The sequence below is a fragment of the Pseudophryne corroboree genome, chromosome 6, assembly GCF_028390025.1.
Source record: "Pseudophryne corroboree isolate aPseCor3 chromosome 6, aPseCor3.hap2, whole genome shotgun sequence".
In the NCBI taxonomy this organism is placed as follows: domain Eukaryota; kingdom Metazoa; phylum Chordata; class Amphibia; order Anura; family Myobatrachidae; genus Pseudophryne; species Pseudophryne corroboree.
In genome coordinates this window covers 78,309,571-78,330,957 of record NC_086449.1, presented here as the reverse complement: position 1 = coordinate 78,330,957, position 21,387 = coordinate 78,309,571, and the positions used below count along the sequence as shown (strand labels likewise).

The 21,387-nt window shown below is 39.9% G+C and overlaps 1 protein-coding gene across 6 annotated transcripts in view; it reads left to right on the top strand.

The window, feature by feature from the left end:
* The first annotated feature begins 3,530 nt into the window (after positions 1-3,530).
* The window catches only part of NFIX (nuclear factor I X), a 185,716-nt gene continuing 167,859 nt past the window's right edge, over positions 3,531-21,387 (top strand). For 2 of the 6 annotated variants that reach the window (XM_063931257.1, XM_063931251.1), the window contains exons 1-2: positions 3,533-3,671; positions 19,751-20,152. In XM_063931257.1, the coding sequence (XP_063787327.1) occupies positions 20,126-20,152 (27 nt within the window). In that variant the 5' untranslated portion in view covers positions 3,533-3,671; positions 19,751-20,125. Of the gene's footprint in view, positions 3,672-3,952; positions 3,982-19,750; positions 20,153-21,387 lie in introns of all 6 variants that reach the window. The other 4 variants (XM_063931256.1, XM_063931255.1, XM_063931252.1 and 1 more) reach the window with 3 other exon arrangements.

The following is a 21,387-nucleotide window of genomic DNA, read 5'->3' as shown; positions in this document are numbered from 1 at the left end:
GAGTACTTTCCTACTGTACTTTTACTATTCTCACACTCAGTACTTATGGTACATGAGTACTTTCCTACATTTACTATTCTCACACTCAGTACTTATGGTACATGAGTACTTTCCTACTTTTACTATTCTCACTCTCAGTACTTATGGTACATGAGCACTTTCCTACTGTACTTTTACTATTCTCACACTCAGTACTTATGGTACATAAGTACTTTCCTACTTTTACTATTCTTACTCACAGTACTTATGGTACATGAGTACTTTCCTACTTTTACTATTCTCACTCTCAGTACTTATGGTACATGAGTACTTTCCTACTGTACTTTTACTATTCTCACACTCAGTACTTATGGTACATGAGTACTTTCCTACTGTACTTTTACTATTCTCACTCTCAGTACTTATGGTACATGAGTACTTTCCTACTTTTACTATTCTCACTCTCAGTACTTATGGTACATGAGTACTTTCCTACTATACTTTTACTATTCTCACACTCAGTACTTATGGTACATGAGTACTTTCCTACTTTTACTATTCTTACACTCAGTACTTCTATTACCTGAGAGTTATCATACACTTACTTTTCTCTCATACTCTATAGTTTTGTTACTAGAATAATCTCACACACTGACTAATCTCCCTCTTAGTATGTTACTCTCATACATTCATTATTCTCTGAACTAGTACTTCTGATCCCTAAGTACTCTCATGCACATTTCCCATTCACCACTTCTGTTAACTGGGTACTCTTATATGTTCACTTTTCCCCAGTACTTCTGTTACCAGGATACTCTGTTGTCACACCTAGTAGCTCTTAACCCTGAGTACTTTCATTGAGTCACTATATCTACACTTGATAAGTTTGTTACCTGTGTAGTTTTATACACTCAATTTGCCCACACCTAGGGGTTTATTTATCAAGTAAAACCCATAATTTCAGGTTGTGTTTCTGCCCAATAATTACAAGGGCAATGCTTCTACTAGCAAGACATGGCTACTAGAAGCACTGCCCTTTTAAATTTACAACCCAACTCTTGATAAAATAAACCCCCTAGAACCTGTTACTAGAGTACTGTCATATACTCACTTTAATTTCACACTCTGCACTTTTATGACCTGAGTACTCTCATACATAGACTTTTCTCACACAAAGTACTTCTTTTACCTAAGTATTATTCGTTATTAACATTTAATTCTATAACTCCGGCATATTCCACTGCTCTTTCAGTGATCTCCTACACTTTCACTAAGTACTTCTGTTATCTGAGTACTGTCATACACTCATACTCAGCACTTCTGTTATCTGAGTACTGTCATACACTCATACTCAGAACTTCTGTTATCTGAGTACTGTCATACACTCATACTCAGTGCTTCTGTTATCTGAGTACTGTCATACACTCATACTCAGAACTTCTGTTATCTGAGTACTGTCATACACTCATACTCAGCACTTCTGTTATCTGAGTACTGTCGTACACTCATACTCAGCACTTCTGTTATCTGAGTACTGTCATACACTCATACTCAGAACTTCTGTTATCTGAGTACTGTCATACACTCATACTCAGCACTTCTGTTATCTGAGTACTGTCATACACTCATACTCAGCACTTCTGTTATCTGAGTACTGTCATACACTCATACTCAGTACTTCTGTTATCTGAGTACTGTCATACACTCATACTCAGCAATTCTGTTATCTGAGTACTGTCATACACTCATACTCAGCACTTCTGTTATCTGAGTACTGTCGTACACTCATAATCAGCACTTCTGTTATCTGAGTACTGTCATACACTCATACTCAGCACTTCTGTTATCTGAGTACTGTCATACACTCATACTCAGAACTTCTGTTATCTGAGTACTGTCATACACTCATACTCAGTACTTCTGTTATCTGAGTACTGTCATACACTCATACTCAGAACTTCTGTTATCTGAGTACTGTCATACACTCATACTCAGCACTTCTGTTATCTGAGTACTGTCGTACACTCATACTCAGCACTTCTGTTATCTGAGTACTGTCATACACTCATACTCAGCACTTCTGTTACCTGAGAACTCTCCTACACTTTCAATCAGTACTTCTGTTACCTGAGTACTTTCTTACATTCCCCATGACTCCTTTATACAAGCTCCAATCTTTAATATCAGAACTCTTACTTGCACTCCCAATCCCTCCTCCTGAACACTCCCGTGCCTTTGTTTATTCTACCCTGTTCCTGTCCTCTCTCACTTTTTATTAGCCACCCCCCTTCTCTGTCTTCCTCTCCTTCTATTCACCTACCCCCCCTTATTCTCCTCCCCTCCACAATAGACCGTGTATTTTCCAGGTGGTGTCACCCCAGTACACACACAAACACGCTCTGAGTACCTTTCACCTCACCCCCTGGACCTTTGTCCCTTTAATCTGTCCTATCACATGTTATATTACTGCGTTCCTTCACATCATTCCAAAGGGGGGAATTAAGGTTGCATTAAAGTGACTTACGCTTGCCCCCAAAACCGACTTCCTCGACTCACATTACAGCTCTCTCTCTCCTTCTGTAGACCTCATGCACACCTTGTGAAAGGGCTGTAGAATGTTCTATGTGACTTCTCCCATTATTAATGCCTAGTTTACCGTCCAATCTTTATTTTCAAGGAAAAACTCCAAATGTTTTTCTTCTTCATTCCCGTTTGCTCTCTCTTCAGCTCTCTTCCCCACCACTTGTGCTGTACCTCTCCCTCACTTGTGGCTCTGCCTCCTTCCTAACTTTTCACTTTTCTGTGTGTTTTTTTTTTTACTCGCCCCAGTTCTGGCTCCTGGCACTTGCTGCCACCCCCCACCCCCCCTTCTTTGTGGCCTGTACCCACCCTACTCTAACCATGGCACACACTCACACATGGAGATTACCCAATGTAAAAACTACTGTAATTCTCCTATTAATAATTCAATCACGACTTCAGTTATAGCCTGGCACTCTCTGCGTCTCGGAATTAAAGAGAGACAAAACACATACATGAGTGAGAGACTGAAGTATGAGAGTGAGAGAGAAGGAGGATAGACAGTGAACCAGGAAAGTCTGAGAGTCAGTTGGCAAAGACAGGAGCAAAACTAAAGAGAAATAAAAAAAGATTTCCTGGGTGCAACAGTGGTGGGTAGGGAGAGCCAGAAAGAAAGGGAAGGGCACGGAGACGGAGAGAGTTTGGAAGGGGTGGAGGAGCTGGGGTAAGGGGAGAGGAGGGGGAATTGAGAGCTCAGCCAAGAAAAAAAAAAAAGTCCAGCTTATGCCAACATAGGAGCTGGCACTGAAATGCCCAGCGAGTGAAAGAAAAATAAAACAAGTGACATTTAGAGCAAATAAAAAAACTAAACAAAAAAAAGTTAACAATAAAGAGGGGGAATAAAAGATAAAAGTGAAATAAATAAACTTACGGCACTTGGGGAAAAAAAGAGACATCCAGGGTGTCTCTCCCTCACACTCTCACTCTCTCTCTCTCTCTCCGTCCCCCCTTCCTGTAAAAGTGTATTGCAGGCTGACTGCAGCTGAGAAATCCTACAGGCTGGCTCGCAAAGAAGATGGCAAAATTCCAGTGTTTCAACGCTGACTTCCCTACATTTTGGACTGGGTGTTAGAGTAAAAGCAATTCAAGGAGAGGAGAAAGGATCAGGAGATGTAAGGTTTATCAGGCGCCTTTTTTTCCCACCATTTTTTTTAACTCCTTATTTTGTTCTGAATAACCTTTTTTCCCTCCGCTGACTTTCACTCTAAGCAACATTCTCTCTTTCTGTCTCTTTCTCTCTCTCTCTCTTTTTTTTTATTCTTTTGTTGTTGATTTTTTATCCCCCATAATACTTTTCCTTTTGTTGCTGCACAAGATATCTTAAAATCCACCAAACTTTTTTTTTCTGATTGGAAACTTAAGGGGTATTTTTCTTTTCTTTTTTTTTGCGCAGCACGTTGGTAGAAGTGCCTCCCTAAGCTGGTATGTGCCATTTTAATATTATTAGACAGTCATCTGAATTTTGCATTGCTAAAACCATCTTGGTCTTCTTGTGGGGGACAAAGATGTTAAGCAAATCTCAGTCTTTGGATTGAAGATTTATGAAATTACCCACAAAATTCCCCCCGGCTCTGCACGATCATTGCAAACACCTCCCAGAGCCCAGGTAGGAGTCACCTTTACCCCTTTAGCTGTACACCATCGGGACAGGCGGGTTGCACTGAGGAACCTGGATTCTACAATAATACCTGTATTCATATTAATTATTATGTGCACTATGTATTAATATGTAGAGTATATATATATATACACATATATATATATATATATATATAAAATGTATGTGTGTATTTATTAACAGTAACTAGTAAGTCGCATTTGTGTATATCTATGAGTGCTATAATTTATATCTGCATATTTCTAATTACATATATATATACATATACATATATATATATATATATATATATATATATATATATATATATATATATATCCTGATTATTGAATTTAAGTCCTTGTCAGTGCTTTTGTTACAGTAAAGGTGACTGGCACAGGCTTGTTTACACTGCCACTGAGTTATAACTCTGACAGCTTCCTAAGAGGTGGGGGTAAATACATGCAGTACCCCTGGGGTTCAGAAAGCACAATATATGACAATCTCCCTTTAAGCACAGAGTGTGTCATCATGAACCCTCTTTCTTACGTGTACCTGTGAACCTGAAAGTGCTGCAATTACACCCCATTCTTTTTAGGGGTACAGGGCTATGTGTACTTCACTTTGATGGTATACCAGTGCACTGCCTGTTTATGCAAGCTTTATTGCTGAATGCGTGCAGACATCTGTGTGTTCCACTCATACTGGGTGCTTGGCTCTCAGGGTGGAGGTGCCAGTATAACTGTGGTGCAGGTTACTGGGTGTACCACCATTGCCGTTGCAGCCTGCATAAGGGTAACACACTCAGGGATTCAGTGTATATGGGAGCTAGATCGTTACTTCTGTGCATAAACTACTTAAAAGTGTCTGGAAATGTTCAGATTCTTAATAATGTCATCTCTACCCGCACAATATATCCTGATTTGTTATTACTGCCATCATTAGAATGCATTTTACAGATATATATAGCGCCAACGTAGTGTGATGTGCTGTACATACTGTAAGTTGCAGAGGAATGTAATGCCACATAGTAACTAACATATGGCAGACAGGACCTTGCCCAGATGATCCCATTATCATAAATACCAGTGTGTAAATTTAGCTATAGAATATTTATGCATGTGTATGTAGTTCTCATCAAATATGTACAAGATAAAAGATGCAATACAAATACAAGTATTTATCATTCAGCGATTAACAAACATATTATAACATCTGTGCAAATATGGATTCTTAGTAATTATGTTTTACTTACCAAGTCTTGTGTGCAAATAAATATATATATATATATATATATATATGATACAGTAATATATATATATATATATATATATATATATATGTATATATATTTAAACACCGATGCATTATGCATATGTACGCATACAATGACACCCGCACACATACATATATGTGTTTGTGTGTGTGTGTGTGTATATATAAATATATATATATGTAAACATTTATATCTACACATATATATATATATATATATATACATACACAAATGCAACAAGTTTAAGTATGTTTGTGTATATGATATATATATATATATATATATATATATATATATGAAAAAGTTGATATCATTTTCATATCTTTTTTTTAGCAACATTTGTTGCTATAACAATCCTGATTAATTGCTATAATTATAACATACATGACCTTGAAATATGTTATTGCTTTGTACATGATACATTTGAGAATATGAAATCTGACATTTTTGTTGCGCTCTACCCAGTTTTCGAAAGAGCGTTAAAATGTACAAATACAATAAACATAATCATAAAACGCATGCAAATGTATAATATGTATGTGTGTGTGTGTGTGTGTGTGTGTGTGTGTGCGTGTCTGTGTGTGTGCGTGCGTGTGTATATGATGTGTACAGTATGAGTGATTTTCTTAAAGCGCACAACCAAATGTTCTGTCTTCATAGTTTTGCTAGGTTGCCATCCCAAGTTTCAACTTATTAATACTGTCAGAAAGTGCAGGAAATAACATAGATGTAGGAACAAAATGACTGTTTACTTCCAACTGTCTTGGATTTGCAAAATAGGGGGAAAAACTATAACCGTACTGTAAATATTTAAAGAGAAATCACTATAGAGAAGCGTGACCTCAATTTAAAAATAAATATCGAGGAAATAAAGACAGGCAATTGTGTTTCAGGATTACATTTACACAAATGTATTCATTGTCTCATATATAATAACAAAACAGTTTTATATTTCTAAAAGGAAAATATATATATATATATACCGGTATATATATTTTTATATATATATATATATATATATATATATATATATATATATATATTACAAAATATGACACGGTCTGGGGAAGTTTAGTTACATGTTCTTTCCGGACAAGCTGATATTGATTCAGTAAACTATACAGTTTAAATATATTTGTTACATTTCATACAGCAAATAATATGAGTTATTGGTCATGGGTGCATTATTTGAGACAGAGACGGACTGGAGCTTATAGGTGATATGTATCAAAGATACAATAAACAGCGTTATACGGGCATTTTTTGTATTGTGGCAAAATTATTAGACCCAAGTTATGTGGTGAGGTGTTACTGCTATGGATCTCATATAATAAAATACACGAGGCTGCCTAGATAATAGAAAACATATATAATGGAATGGATTATATGGAGTAACAGGAGGAGATACAGGGAGAGGTTATATCGAGCAAAAGGAACATATACTGTATAGGGGAAGGGATTATATGAAATAATAGGAGGAGATATAGGGAGAAGTTATATATGGAGTAATAGGAGAGGATATAGGAAGAAGTTATATGGAGTAATAGGAGGAGATATAAGGAGAGGTTATATGGAGTAATAGGAGGAGATATAGGGAGAGATTATATGTAGTAATAGGAGGAGATATAGGGAGAGGTTATATGGAGTAATAGGAGGAGATATAGGGAGAGGTATATGGAGTAATAGGAGGAAATATAGGGAGAGGGTATATGGAGTAATATGAGGCGATATAGGGAGAGAGTATATGAAGTAATAAGAGGAGATATAGGGAGAGGGTATATAGAGTAATAGGAGGAGATATAGGGAGAGGGTATATGGAGTAATAGGAGGAGATATAGGGAGAGGTTATATGGAGTAATAGGAGGCGATGTAGGGAGAGGGTATATGGAGTAATAGGAGGAAATATAGGGAAAGGTTGTATAGAGTAATTGAAGGAGGTTATATAACGTAATAGGAGAAATATAGAGAGGTCATATGGTGTTAATAGGAGGAGATATAGGGAAAAGGTATATGGAGTAATAGGAGGAGATATAGGGAGAGGTTATATGGAGTAATAGGAGGAGATATAGGGAGAGGTTATATGGAGTAATAGGAGGATATATAGGGAGAGGTTATATGCAGTAATAGGAGGAAATATAGGGAGAGGAGATATGGAGTAATAGGAGATATAGGGAGAGGTTACATAGAGTACTAGGAGAAGATATATAGAGAGGTTATATGGGATAATAGGGGGAAATATATAGAGAGGTTTCATGTAAAAGTAGGAGGAATTATAAGGAAAGTTTATACAGAGAAATATGAGGATTGTTTTATCTACGCGTGTGATAAAATATCCCAGTCACATGACCCACCCCGGCAATTCAAACCTAAGAATCCTAAATCTAAGGGGGTGGCAGCTAGGGCTAAATTTTCAGGTGTGGCGGCTATGGCTAACCCCCCCCCCCCTAGTGCTTAACCCCCCCTAATGCCTAACCCTACCGACCATAGCCCCCACCCCCCAACCCTAACCCTAACACCCACAGAGATACTTACCTTCGGGATGTTGGCTGTCAATGTCCCGGTGCCGGTCTCCTGAGCGGCATCGGGACATGACTGCCGGCATTCCCACCGCTGGCATGAAAAATGCATCCCGTATCTACAAATGTTGCAAAAAAAATGATAATATAAAACAGTTATATGGTATAAAAGGAAAAGTTATATGGAGAGGCTATGTGCAGAAAAAGGAGGTATAGGGAGTTATTGATGAGGTATAAGGAGTGGTTACATGGAGTATTAGGAGGTGGTACAGTATATGAAGTAATAGGAGTTATAGAGAACGGTTTTATGGAGAAATGGCAGGAGAATTAGGGAAAGTAAGATCAAGTAATAGAAGGAGAAATAGGAAAAAACGTTTTTACTACTGCTTTGTAGTCAAATCATGACACCTTGCTATTTTTTAACAAACTTTTGAGGTCCAAGGGAAATTTGGTGCTCCAAATCAGTGCAAGAGAAAGATATTATAGGAACTAATAGAAGAAGAGGCATATCTTTAAAAGAGGTTGTGGAAACAGAATGTGGAAAATTACAAATTAAGGGGTCTATGCTCTAAGCCTTGGAGAGAGATAAAGTGGACATAGATAAAGTACCAACCAACCAGCTCCTAATAGGATCTGATTGGTTGGTACTTTATCTCCTATCCATTTTATCTGTCTCCGAGGCTTAATACATAGACCCTTAAATGAGGGCTGTAGGATCAACCTAAATAGAGCCAGGGGCATAGATCAGGTAGAATGTATCATTTTTGTCCCATAAGGGGCAAGTTATAGTATTTTCACAATAGCGATTATAACCCAGATGCTGGACTGCAGAGAAGAATTGCGTTTTGGGCCACTAAGCTTTCAAGTCTTGGATAAGCGGCAGTGAGAAGCCACCACAAGGTGGGAGGCAAATTTTGCAACTGGGTTGTGTGCAAAGGGTATTACACAATGAATGGGACACAGAAGGAGCAAAGACAGGAGGTCACTGACACCCTCCCAGAAGAAGACATGTTAGGGCAGTTCCATCAGATATGAAAGTTGGCAACAGCCCTGTCAAAAAGCAAGAATAGTAGGGAATACCCTTTAGCAAGTTTATTGGGAATGCGATACCATCGGTAGGAAATTATGTATGCATTCTTTATTTTACTTGTTACATATTAGTCCCAACAAGGGGAGGGGAGTATGTTATAAGTCTGTAGATGGAGAGGCGTGAAATGACACAATTTTTAAAACGGTGTCAGAGCCAGCTCGAGAGTTCCGATCAGAGTAGGTTTTTAATACAAAGTTCCACAAAGGACAGCCATATCCCCCTACGCATGAGGCCCCTGATAAAAGTTTATTCCAAACTTGACCCTAGTCTAAGAGTCTAAGAGAATAATTGAGAATGACCTGGAGGAAAATTGGGACTGTTCCAATGAGACAGAACGGCAGGAAACATGGGTAGCATTGATAGGTGGGTTTTACAAGACTCTGTGATCTTTGCTGGAAATATCACACTAAAATATATATTTTTTTTACAAGAATCATTCTGCTTTGTTTAGGGAGTCCCCAGATCCACGAGGGAGGACAACCCAAAATGGGTAGATTCTATGTTAATCAAAGATAAATAAGCAGGTGTAGCACAAGAGATAGCCACGTGGCTAAGGTGGCTAGCTAATAATAGGTTTTAAAGTCAGAAAGTCCTTCTACTTTCTTGTATTGTAGGTCCCTTAAGAAGAGCAAACCTAATCACGAAAGACTTGCTATTCCAAATTCATTTAGCAAGACATTTTTTGAGGGACGCAATCTCAGAAAGTGGAGCTTTGAGGGGTAAAGTTTGAAAATAATAGAGGAGTCTTTTCATCTTTATGGCAATGATTCCGCACAGCCATGATCAGAGAGCACTAGGAGTAGAGCTCCAACTTAATTTTGGGAAAAAGGCTCAAAAAAGCTCTTCTAGAATGAGGAGTTGTAGGAGCAGGTAATATAACATTATTATATATTTTTTGCCATTAAAGGGGTTCAATCATATAGTGTCTGATTTTGATATTGGTTTTAGAGCATGAAAATGTTCTGGAGAGAGGCTACCATCTATTGGACATTTAATAGGACATTGTCAACTAATAGCGATATCTTGCCTTCCAGGTCCTCAGTCTCCATTCATTTGTATATCTTCTGATTCACTGATGTTCACCACAAGGGGCTCAATGACAAGGGCAAAGATTAGACATTAGAGGGGATAACCTTGCCATGTTCTGTTCTTAATGATGTTGAGTTCCATAAGAGAACCATTGACCATAACCCTAGTGGAAGCTGAGAGTTTAGAACAATGACATGTGTGAGAAAAATTTTGGGGAGACCAAAGAGTTTCTCAGCATCCAGTGATAGGAAAATAGCTTGAATCCTTTACATACTGATATGGATAGGGTCAGTGGTTCTCCTCACCTTTCAATTGCCTGTCTGTCTTGGACAAATCCCATGATGCAAGGGGGAGATATCATTGTTGAGCAGGAAATGGGACAGTAACTGGCACAGTTGTAGACACTTTTACCCACTTTATAGATCAGTGTAATCATCAAGTTCAGAGAATCTCTAGAACAGGAGAACACCTTGAGAAGACAGTTAAAAGGATATTCAGAATTTTACAGTAAAAAAACTCAGGACCCTGAAAGTTTTACAACTTTCGAGCCTTATCACCTATGATATTTATTCAAGTTTGATACCAGAACTTAGCATTGGGTATCTGGGAAGATAGTTTTGGAAGGTTAAGGTAAAAATGCATCTATCGTATTTTGCTGCTGCCCCTTTCCTGAAACACCTGAAGGTTGTAGCATATTTAAGAATTAGAGATAGTATTTTTGAAGTACGAAATGGATTTGCTGGGGTCGTAAGTCAGGTTTCCATGAGTCTTTGATAGCCAGCAGATTGAAAGATGAAATTTTGGCTCACAGTTTAGTAGCCAGAATTTAACGGCTTTATTGACTTTTACATAATAGAGTTGATTCAGTCATTTCAGTTTGTTGGCTGCTTGGTATGAAAGGATTAGTTTTAATCTTTCACTCACAGATCTACATTTTTTGGAGGGTGTTAGAGTCAGGAATCGACTTGTACTGAAAGTTGTACAGGGAAAAAGTTAGCTGCAATAATTTGGTATGTTTGCCTACTTTAGCTCTAGACGATAAGTCAGTGAGATAGCTGGGAATCACCTCCTTATGGGCATCCCACAAAGTCATTGGGGAACTATAAATGGTTTCATTTATTTCAAAATCATGAGTAAGGTTTGTGTGGTGACATTAAAATCATGAAGATCAAGAATCATTTATCCTCCAGGTTACACTAGGTGGCCTAAGTGCCAGGCTAGACAGGTCTACCAAGGTAGGGGCATGTTCATACCAAATTATGGGGGGAGATTAGGGTACTGAAGAGATTGAGAGTGAGATCATGGCTGAGGATGACCATGTTTGATTTTGGAGTAGATGTTATATATAGATGAAAAGAAGATATAGTTCACCAATAATCATAAAAGTAAAGGAGATATAATTGTTCCTGGAGAGTCCTGGATATCTTGGAGCCCTGTTGGGAAGTGATGAGCTCAAGGAAGAAGGTCTATCCAGGTTGAAAGTGAATGGTTTTCATGTTATTTTGGAATACTAGGGCAGAAATCCACAATTTTCTCTATCTGAGTGGACACCTGCATCCTGGGCTATAATAAGATCATTGCGTGAAAAAACAAACTGGTCCTTAGTCTCAGTGTGATCTGTGCAATCTCTTAACTTGCAGATATCGACATTAACAGCAAGTATCACATGGTGCAAGTCTACCAGTGTGTTGGGTATAAGTGTAATTATCATAGATTATAGTGTTTACACTTTGTGTAGACCATCTGGGCAGGGATCCCTGTGGTCTCCATTAAGATAGTGGGGGTCTTATTGCGGAGAATAGTAACGCTAGTCATAGGTCTGTATTTCTGCTGGTGAAGTACTTTGAAAATACCCAGACATTGTTGCTTGTCTTTAATCACCTGAAATCTTGAGCCAACTTTGTGCTTCTTGGGGTCCATCAGTGGGTAACAGAGGGTCAGTAGTCAAGAGTGCTCAGAGCAATTAGTTATTTGTGAGTTTATTGTGCCATTTTTAGTGTGTGGCCACAGAGCTTAACTAACCAAGAGCCATCTCCAAGGTCAACTTGGCTAGCCTCAATCTGATCCACCCAGCACTAAACTTATTCAAGTCACACGTACCTATAGGTAAGACCATGTGACCACTGAAAAATGAGACTGCCTGCAAAAATCCTAGCTGTTAGGTTATACGTAACAATAATCGTCACTTGCAATTCTGAACTGAAATTAAAATCTAAGGCTTTTAGAACATGACTAGAGCCAGAAACCATAGCAGTAATGGTAAAGAGAATAACTGCAGACATGGCAGCCCAGAAAGGCAGTCAGCCAAGGCCAACTCTGCAGATTGGTAGATGTACAGAATGAAGAACAATACAACAGGGGATATAAATGGATACACTTGGTAACAGAGCGCTAGTTTGAGAATCACAAGGATTCCTTGAATTATTCAAAGTGACCAATTACAGTCTCATATTTCCAAAAGGTGGAATGCCGCAGGATAAGATTAACTGCAAAACATCATCAGTTTGTATCATGCGTAAGATTCCTCTTTCCTATAAACTATTTGTGTCTCAATACACAGTGATACTGGTGAGCAGGCTATTATTAGGGTGCCAAGGACCTAGACCTCCTCTGCGGCACCAGTGAGGAAGGATGAGCTGAGGATGAGGAGCAAATTACTACAAAATGACTGGGTCTATGCTGACCTTCTTCCTTCTCTGAGGCTAAATCACACCACTTCCTAACCATGCTCACCGGGCATAGCAGATGCTGGAAAAAAACTGGGATCTGTCAAGGTAAAACATGATGCAGTCCTTCCTTGATGAATGAAATCCCATCTGGTTCCTCCGTTGACACCACCTGTTCTGCTATAGAGGAGTAGATCAGGAGATTGTCTGATACCTCTAGATCTCCTGTGTACCAATAATAACATGGCTTCAAGGTAAAAAAAAAAGATTAGGAACAGCTACACTAGCTTCAACGGCCGGTATATCGTCCTCCAATAGTGGAAAGCACTCGGCAGAAACAGGGGCACCTACAGTTGCCTATAAACTGAATTCAGTAACCATGATTTGTAGTAGAAGTACTGTGCGTTCTACATGGGGATTCAGCAGAAGGATCCCTTTATCAACTAAATAGTTGGCTACAATTTTTGTCAATATAGCAGAACTTATGGATGGCCAAAGAGCGCAGATTGTTAGTTGGTTAGATTCCAAGCTACAAAACAATTAAAAAAATGGTACAGCATTAGTTTTTCCATCTTCCATGTCCAATAGCCAAGAAGGATTGCATTTTGCTTACGTATAGCAATAGTTACACAGTTATAATGGTTAGTCAAGGACCAACCAAAGTTGTATTGCCTCTGGACAGCTAGGGTCAGGTGGTTGTGAGGGGTACCGCAGTCAAAAATGACTACAAAACTGCAAGTGTAAATACAGCAAACCATCAAGAAATTTCAGTAAGTAGTTATCAGGCAGAAACAAACACACGCATGTTGCCATCCGTTCACTAAAATATCTACGTTGGAATGACTGCATAAATTGAATTTATTCCTGGTTAGATCAGATGCTAAGATGATAAGCAATAACTAATCTTTTGCTGCATTCTACAGTGGTGCCAAGTGAGGCCTATGTCACAGTCCCTGCATACTCCCCCCCCCCCCTCCCCCCTCCTTCCCTCTCTCTTTCTCACACACACACTCTTTCCCTCTCTCTCTCCTCGGAGCGTCTGTATTTGTGTTTATTTTGACAAGACGTGTCCCCCTACTTGTGCACGCCCCCTCCCACTGATCGCCATGTGTGAAAGGAAAGATTAATCCCAGCCAAGATCTGATCTGGACTCTTAATTAATTACTGTGAAAGAGCTAGCGTGTGCTGCAGTTCATAGTAATGCAGAGTATACCAGTATAATATGACTGAATGTGTGTACAAATGTATCAATTATTATTAACATTGATTTTTAAATCAAAAATACACTCCTAACCACTTTTGTAATAAACTTCACACCCCAAGGTATAGTGTGCATGAGTAACACGGACAAGGGGCTGGGGCACTGAGTATTAATTTGGATGATGAATATACTATATTCAGGGAGGGCTAGGGCATTTTAACAGAGAATGTGGCCCCTGTGCAGACTCCAGGTGGGCCCCCTCCTCTGCACAGCACAGTAGTCCCCCACAGTCTACTGTGCATGCGCAGGTCTCCGGAAAAATGGCATCTGCCATGGTCCGGAGACCAATTTCACTACTACGCATGCGCGGCAGCCATTTTGGCTTTGACTTTCGCAGCATCTACAGCGCCAAACGTTGGACTTTGGAGAGGTAAGTATTCAAATATGGGAGCAGTGTGTGCGGTTTGGGCTCCCCCCCTGGTTCCAGGGGGCCTGTGTGCAACAAACACATTGCACCCATTAAAGAAAAGCCAGTGAAGGAGGGGTATTTATTATTATTATTATTATTATTATTATTATCCTTTATTTATATGGCACCACAAGGGTTCCGCAGCGCCCAATTACAGAGTACATAAATAATCAAACAGGAAAACAGCAACTTACAGTTGATGACAGTATAGGACAAGTACAGAGTAAATATACATAGTTACATCAGCAGATGACACTGGAATAAGTATCAGGTGGCAGAAGACTGCTGGAGTTGATGCAGTTGAAGATTATTAAAGTAAGAAAGGATAAGCACATGAGGGAAGAGGGCCCTGCTCGTGAGAGCTTACATTCTAAAGGGGAGGGATAGACAGACAGGGGTGACACATATGGGGTACATGGAGAGTGTAGAACAGAGGGTTAGGATGAGATTTGGCTGGGTTTGGATAAGCAGGCAGTTACCTTCTGGACTACCCTTATTTGTACAGATGATGTCCAGCCGTGAGAAAGACGCTAAGTTATGTTATATAATAAGTAATTGCATGCAAAGGCAAGAACATGGGGGTATTCCAGTTGTAAAAGGTTCCATAGAATGGGAAAAGGATGAACATAGCATTTCGGTGTTTACATTTTTAAACTGCCCCACCATCTAGGGAAGGTGCAGAATATTATAGGTCCATTGCCTGACTTTTATCCCTAGGCCCAGAGATCAAAGGATAAGTTTAAAACCGTGGCTGTGTAACATTTTAAGGGGAGGGGAGTCAGAAATTGCGATTTCTCACTGGCCTTCCCTCTCCTATCACTCCTCTGCAACCAGTTTGTACGTGAACCAAAATGTTCAACACTTTAGTTGGTAGTACAAATTTAACATTGGCATAACACATATATCATAAACACAACTACAGTATGTATGAATTGTTCCCTAGAATAGTCTACAAAAAAACAACAAGGTACAATTACATACAGTTTGAATGGAAAAGTACTGACTGGTGGCCATAGGTGGTACTGCATCTTAATTTATTGTAAACTTGCTATTTTCTTAACCACATATTCTGGGCTGTTTGATGTACCTTAATGGATGTCCACACCCACATGGGAAACTACCTCTAATAATCTTTGTACAAACTGCTTAGAACCATGTGTGGTAGTGCTGCTGTGGATTACAGTACTTGTGCTTGGCCCTAGTGCCATGACTGGCATATACCCCCATATTGTATTGCATAATGTCATTGTGTATCAATGGTAGTAACAACAACAACAACAACTGTATAACAACTATAATAAAAGTGGTAGGAGTACGTGGAGGCACAGAGAGTTTATATGGAGTAAATTAAAATGAGGTGTTATAGGGAGATGTACAGTTTATGGAGTAATAGGAGGAGATATAGGGTAAGGCTATATGGAGTAATAATAGGAGTAATAGGAAGAGATAATATGGAGTAATAGGAGAAGACATAGGGAGAGATTATGGGGTATATTCAATTGGTGTCGAAAGCTGCCATCTGTCGAAAAGACGGAAGTTTACGACTTTTTAAGGTCGAATCGTGATTCAACCTATTCAATCCCAGCTGTTTTTATTCGACAAGTCGGGGAATTCGACTTGTCGAATAGTACGTGAATCGGCGGTATAGCTGCCAATTCACGTACTTTTGAGGGAAACGGGGCCAAATTCGACAGGATTTGGCCCCGTTTCCGACCATCTCAGTCCAACATAAAAATATGTCGGACTGAGATTAGGGACCTTAGTGGAGGAGAGAGGGGGAAGACTCGCGGGGAGACTGGGGAGCCGCGGGCAGCCAGACACCCCCCCCCCCCGGTGGGAAGTGCTGGAGACGGGCAGCGCCGGAGACGGGGAGCCGCGGGCAGCCAGACCCCCAGGCAGGCAGTGCTGGAGATGGGCAGCGCCGGAGACGGGGAGCCGCAGGCAGACGGGGTGAGCAGCGCTGGAGGATGTCACAGCCGCTGCTCACAGCAGCATCCACCCGGCTCCAGCAAGCGAGACCTCGCTTGCTGGAGCCGGGTGGACGCTGCGGTGGGTAGCGGCTGTGATGCAGGGATGGCTGTGAGGCAGAGAGACAGGGAGGGTGGGAGAGCCTAGCGCAGCTCTGCTCAGTCTGCCCGCGGCTCTCCCTGTCTCAGCTCCTACATCTCAATTCGACTTTTTTAAAAGTCAAATTGAGATGACATTGAATATCCCAAGTCAGATCCATTCCGACAAATGAATGTCGGAATGGATCCGACTTCAATTGAATATACCCCTATATGGGGTAATTGCAGGAGATACAGAGAGACGTTATATGGGGTAATAGGAGGAAGTATAGTGAAAAATTACACGGGGTAATAGCAAGAGATATATGGAGAGATTATATGGAGTAATAGAAAGAGATATAAGCAAATATTATATGCAGTAATAGGATGACTTACACAGGTTATACAGAGTAATAGAAGGAGTTATCGGGAGAGGTTATATAGAGTAATTAGGAGATATACAGTAGATATAGGTTGTATGGAGTAATAGCAGGAGATATAGTGAGAGTTTATATTGAGTAATAATAAGAGATAAATGGAAAGGTTACATGGAGTAAGAAAAGATATACAGTAGATAAAGGTTAAATGGAGTAATAGGAGATTATGGGGGACATTTACTAAGCAGTGATAAGAGCTGAGAAGTGAGCCAGTGGAGAAGTTTCCCTATCAACCAATCAGCAGCCCTGTATAATTTTATAGTATACAAATTATAGATGCTACATCAGTGCTGATTGGTTGCCATGGGCACTTCTCCACTGGCTCACTTCTCCACTCTTATCACTGCTTAGTAAATGTCCCCCATAGAGAGAGGTTATATGGAGTAATAGGAGGAGATATAGGGAGAGGGTATACGTAGTAACAGGAGGAGACATAAGGAGAGGTAATATGGAGTAATAGGCGGAGATACAGGAATAGGTTATATGGAGTAATAGGAGGAGTTATAGGGAGAGGTTATATGGAGTAATAGGAGGAGATATAGGGAGAGGATATATGGAATAATAGGAGGAGTTATAGGGAGAGGTTATATGGAGTAATAGGAAGAGATATACAGTAGGGAGAGGTTATATGGAGTAATAGGAAGAGATATAGGGAGAGGATATATGGAGTAATAGGAGGAGATATAGGGAGAGGTTATATGAAGTAATAGGAGGAGATATAGGGAGAGGTTATATGGAGTAATAGGAGGAGATATAGGGAGAGGTTATATGGAGTAGTAGGAGAGGATATAGAGAGAGCTTATAAGGAGTAATAGGAGGAGATACAGGGATAGGTTATATGAAGTAATAGGAGGAGATATAGGGAGAGGTTATATGGAGTAATAGGAAGAGATATACAGTAGGGAGAGGTTATATGGAGTAATAGGAAGAGATATACAGTAGGGAGAGGTTATATGGAGTAATAGGAGGAGATATAGGAAGAGGTTATATGGAGTAATAGGAAAAGATATACAGTAGGGAGAGGTTATATATGGAGTAATAGAAGGAGATATAGGAAGAGGTTATATGGAGTAATAGGAAGATATATACAGTAGGGAGAGGTTATATGGAGTAATAGGAAGAGATATACAGTAGGGAGAGGTTATATGGAGTAATAGGAAGAGATATACAGTAGGGAGAGGATATATGGGGTATTAGGAGGCGATATAGGGGGAGGATATATGGAATAATAGGAGTTATAGGGAGAGGTTATATGGAGTAATAGGAAGAGATATACAGTAGGGAGAGATTATATGGAGTAATAGGAAGAGATATAGGGAGAGGTTATATGAAGTAATAGGAGGAGTTATAGGGAGAGGTTATATGGAGTAATAGGAGGAGTTATAGGGAGAGGTTATATGAAGTAATAGGAGGAGTTATAGGGAGAGGTTATATGGAGTAATAGTAGGAGATATAGGGAGAGGGTATATGGAGTACTAGAAGGAGATACAGGGAAAGGTTATATGGAGTAATAGGAGGAGATATAGGGAGAGGTTATATGGAGTAATAGGAGGAGATATAGGGAGAGGTTATATGGAGTAATAGGAGGAGATATAGGGAGAGGTTATATGAAGTAATAGGAGGAGATATAGGGAGAGGCTATATGGAGTAATATGAAGAGATATACAGTAGGGAGAGGTTATATGGAGTAATAGGAAGAGATATACAGTAGGGAGAGGTTATATGGAGTAATAGGAAGAGATATACAGTAGGGAGAGGTTATATGGAGCAATAGGAGGAGTTATAGCGAGATGGTATATGGAATAACAGGAAGAGATATACAGTAGGGAGAGGTTATATGGAGTAATAGGAAGAGATATACAGTAGGGAGAGGTTATATGGAGTAATAGGAAGAGATGTACAGTAGGGAGAGGTTATATGGAGTAATAGGAGGAGTTATAGCGAGATGTTATATGGAATAACAGGAAGAGATATACAGTAGGGAGAGGTTATATGGAGTTATAGGAGGAGTTATAGGGAGAGGTTATATGGAGTAATAGGAGGAGATATAGGGAGAGGTTATATGGAGTAATAGGAGGATATACACAGTAGGGAGAGGTTATATGGAGTAATAGGAAGAGATATACAGTAGTGAGAGGTTATATGGAATCTGCCTCTGTTGCAATTTCAGGCACATACCAGGAGAAAAATATTGAAAATGAAGCGGGAAATCCAGGGTGGTAATCGGATCCGGCTTATGCGCGAGATATGTGAGTGTCTCGGTCGTGCCACTGATAGTAGTTTCATGCATAGCCACTTGAGTGCTTACATAGGTATTTCAGCTTGTATGGATGCGGAACGTGGGCATCCCAGTCCTTGCACATTTGGGCGCACGGATGTTAAGTTAAGGTTATACAGAGTAACTGGAAGTTTAGAGGTGGAATGAGCAGACAGACACAAGTGACAGAAGAACAAAGATTAGGGAAGAGAGTAGAGACTTAAGGGAATTAAAGAAGCAGTGAGATATGTGAAGGAAGGGGGCAATACTGAGATAGGAGTGATGAGGATAAGGTACCGGCACACATTTTTACTTTTGATTTCTTTCTCCTGTTTCGCTCCGAAGGCGCTCCCTGTCTGCCATCTTTCTTGGACATTTACTTTGTGCATATTCCATTTTGCAATGAGAACTGCACTCCCAGATGAGATAGGTGGTGAATTTCCTCATTTTTTTTCTGATATGTACTCATATGCCATATCTGACTGTCTCTTCATTTCACACATGTCTCTTTTCAGTCTCTTTTCTGAGTTTGGCTGTCTCTTCTCTCCTCTCTTTTTTTTCTACATTTTTTTTCTGTGTATTTTCAAAACTTTCTCTGAACTTTTCAGAGTCATACGAAGAAGGAGACCGTGGAAGAAAGAGACATCAGAGGGGCATACACAAAGAAACAAGATAGCCAGAGAGAGAGAGAGAGAGAGAATCCCAGCACGAGACATCTGCGGTAAAATACACGTCTAAAATAATAGACACACGCTTTGTGAAAGACACGCAGAAGCTCAGACATCAAACAGGAATAGAGAACCACAGAAAGAGACATCTAGATCCAGAGAAGAGACATCTAGATCCAAAGTTTAAGAGACATCCGGTGCAAAAAATATTCCTGGACTGAAGAACCCTCCGCACAAAATGAGACTGCCATAGACGGCAGCCAGAGAGTTTGAGAAAGCAAAGAGAGAACAGAGACGTGTGAGGGAGCCGGAGAGATGTACTCACCCTACTGCCTCACTCAGGTACACCCTCAGCACTGTTTAAGGTGTATAGTTAGACTGCCTCCTGTCACTGCATACACATAGAACTCCCTCCACCCATTAACCCCAACTCACCTACTCTCCTATTTCCTTGCCAGTGTTCTATTTTCTGCGTCTTATTTACTAACAAAGAGCAAATCTGAGAAATCCAGTACCGATCAGTCATATATTAGCTTGCTTGGTGCCTAATTTGCATGCTGGTAAATAACCACTTTGCCTGAAAACGCCACCTGCCCCCCCCCCCCCCCCCCCCTCCTCCGCCCACCCTTACCTGCTATGCTTTCTCCTGGTTTCCTTGTCTTTATTCCCTGTGCTAAACTGGCTCTTTTGATTCAGTGCTTGTCTGTCTCTATCAATAACTTAATATTACACCTATTACACTTCTGCTTCATGTCATACTTTCCATTTCACAGCCACTTTCTCTGCTAATGTTTGACTTGTCGTGCATTGTGTTGCCCATATTTTAAAATGTGGGCCTCATTTCTGAAAAGTATTGCATACACTCCGCAAAATGCTATGGCTGTGCGTGCACTGGCCGGGTGCGCCAAAGTGTGGGCATTCTCCAGAGAAGTCTCCTCAACCTAGAAGTGCGTCTGGGTGTACAGATAAGATGGTAAAATGTAAATAGGTGTACTGCACAAAATTGCAAATGCTACAATAAAGTCTAAGCAATAACTTTAGTACCAAAGCACTCTCATTAAATTCAACTGTTGAGTTCTCAAACTAAGATACTGCTCATTTATGTTTTAAATTACTCATATTAATGATGGAACTTTGGGGTCGTCTTTATTAATCCTCTGTGCATTGAGCTTTTTGTTACCTTGCTCAAATTGCACCTAGAAATGCATTTCTCCGCCGATGTGCTAAATAGAACCATTATGATAGTAATCCTGTTAAAACTACAGAACGCAACTAGACTAGAAGACTACTGCCAGCTCTGCGGCGGTGCAAAATTCAGGTCCTTTATGTTGAGTGAAAATGGCTCTGCAACCGTCCGCAGAGCAAGGATCGCTCTGCAACTGCAGCTAGCTAGCTCTGCAAATGTATAGTGAGCTTCCATAGAAATCAAATTGTAGAACATGGCAGAATATTTTGAGCAGCATTTCAGTCATTTTGAATATAGGAAGTGATCTCTATTTCCCATGACTACACACCATCATATAATAGTTTTATGATTGCAAAAATTATATAATATTATTTTCATATTTCACGTTACC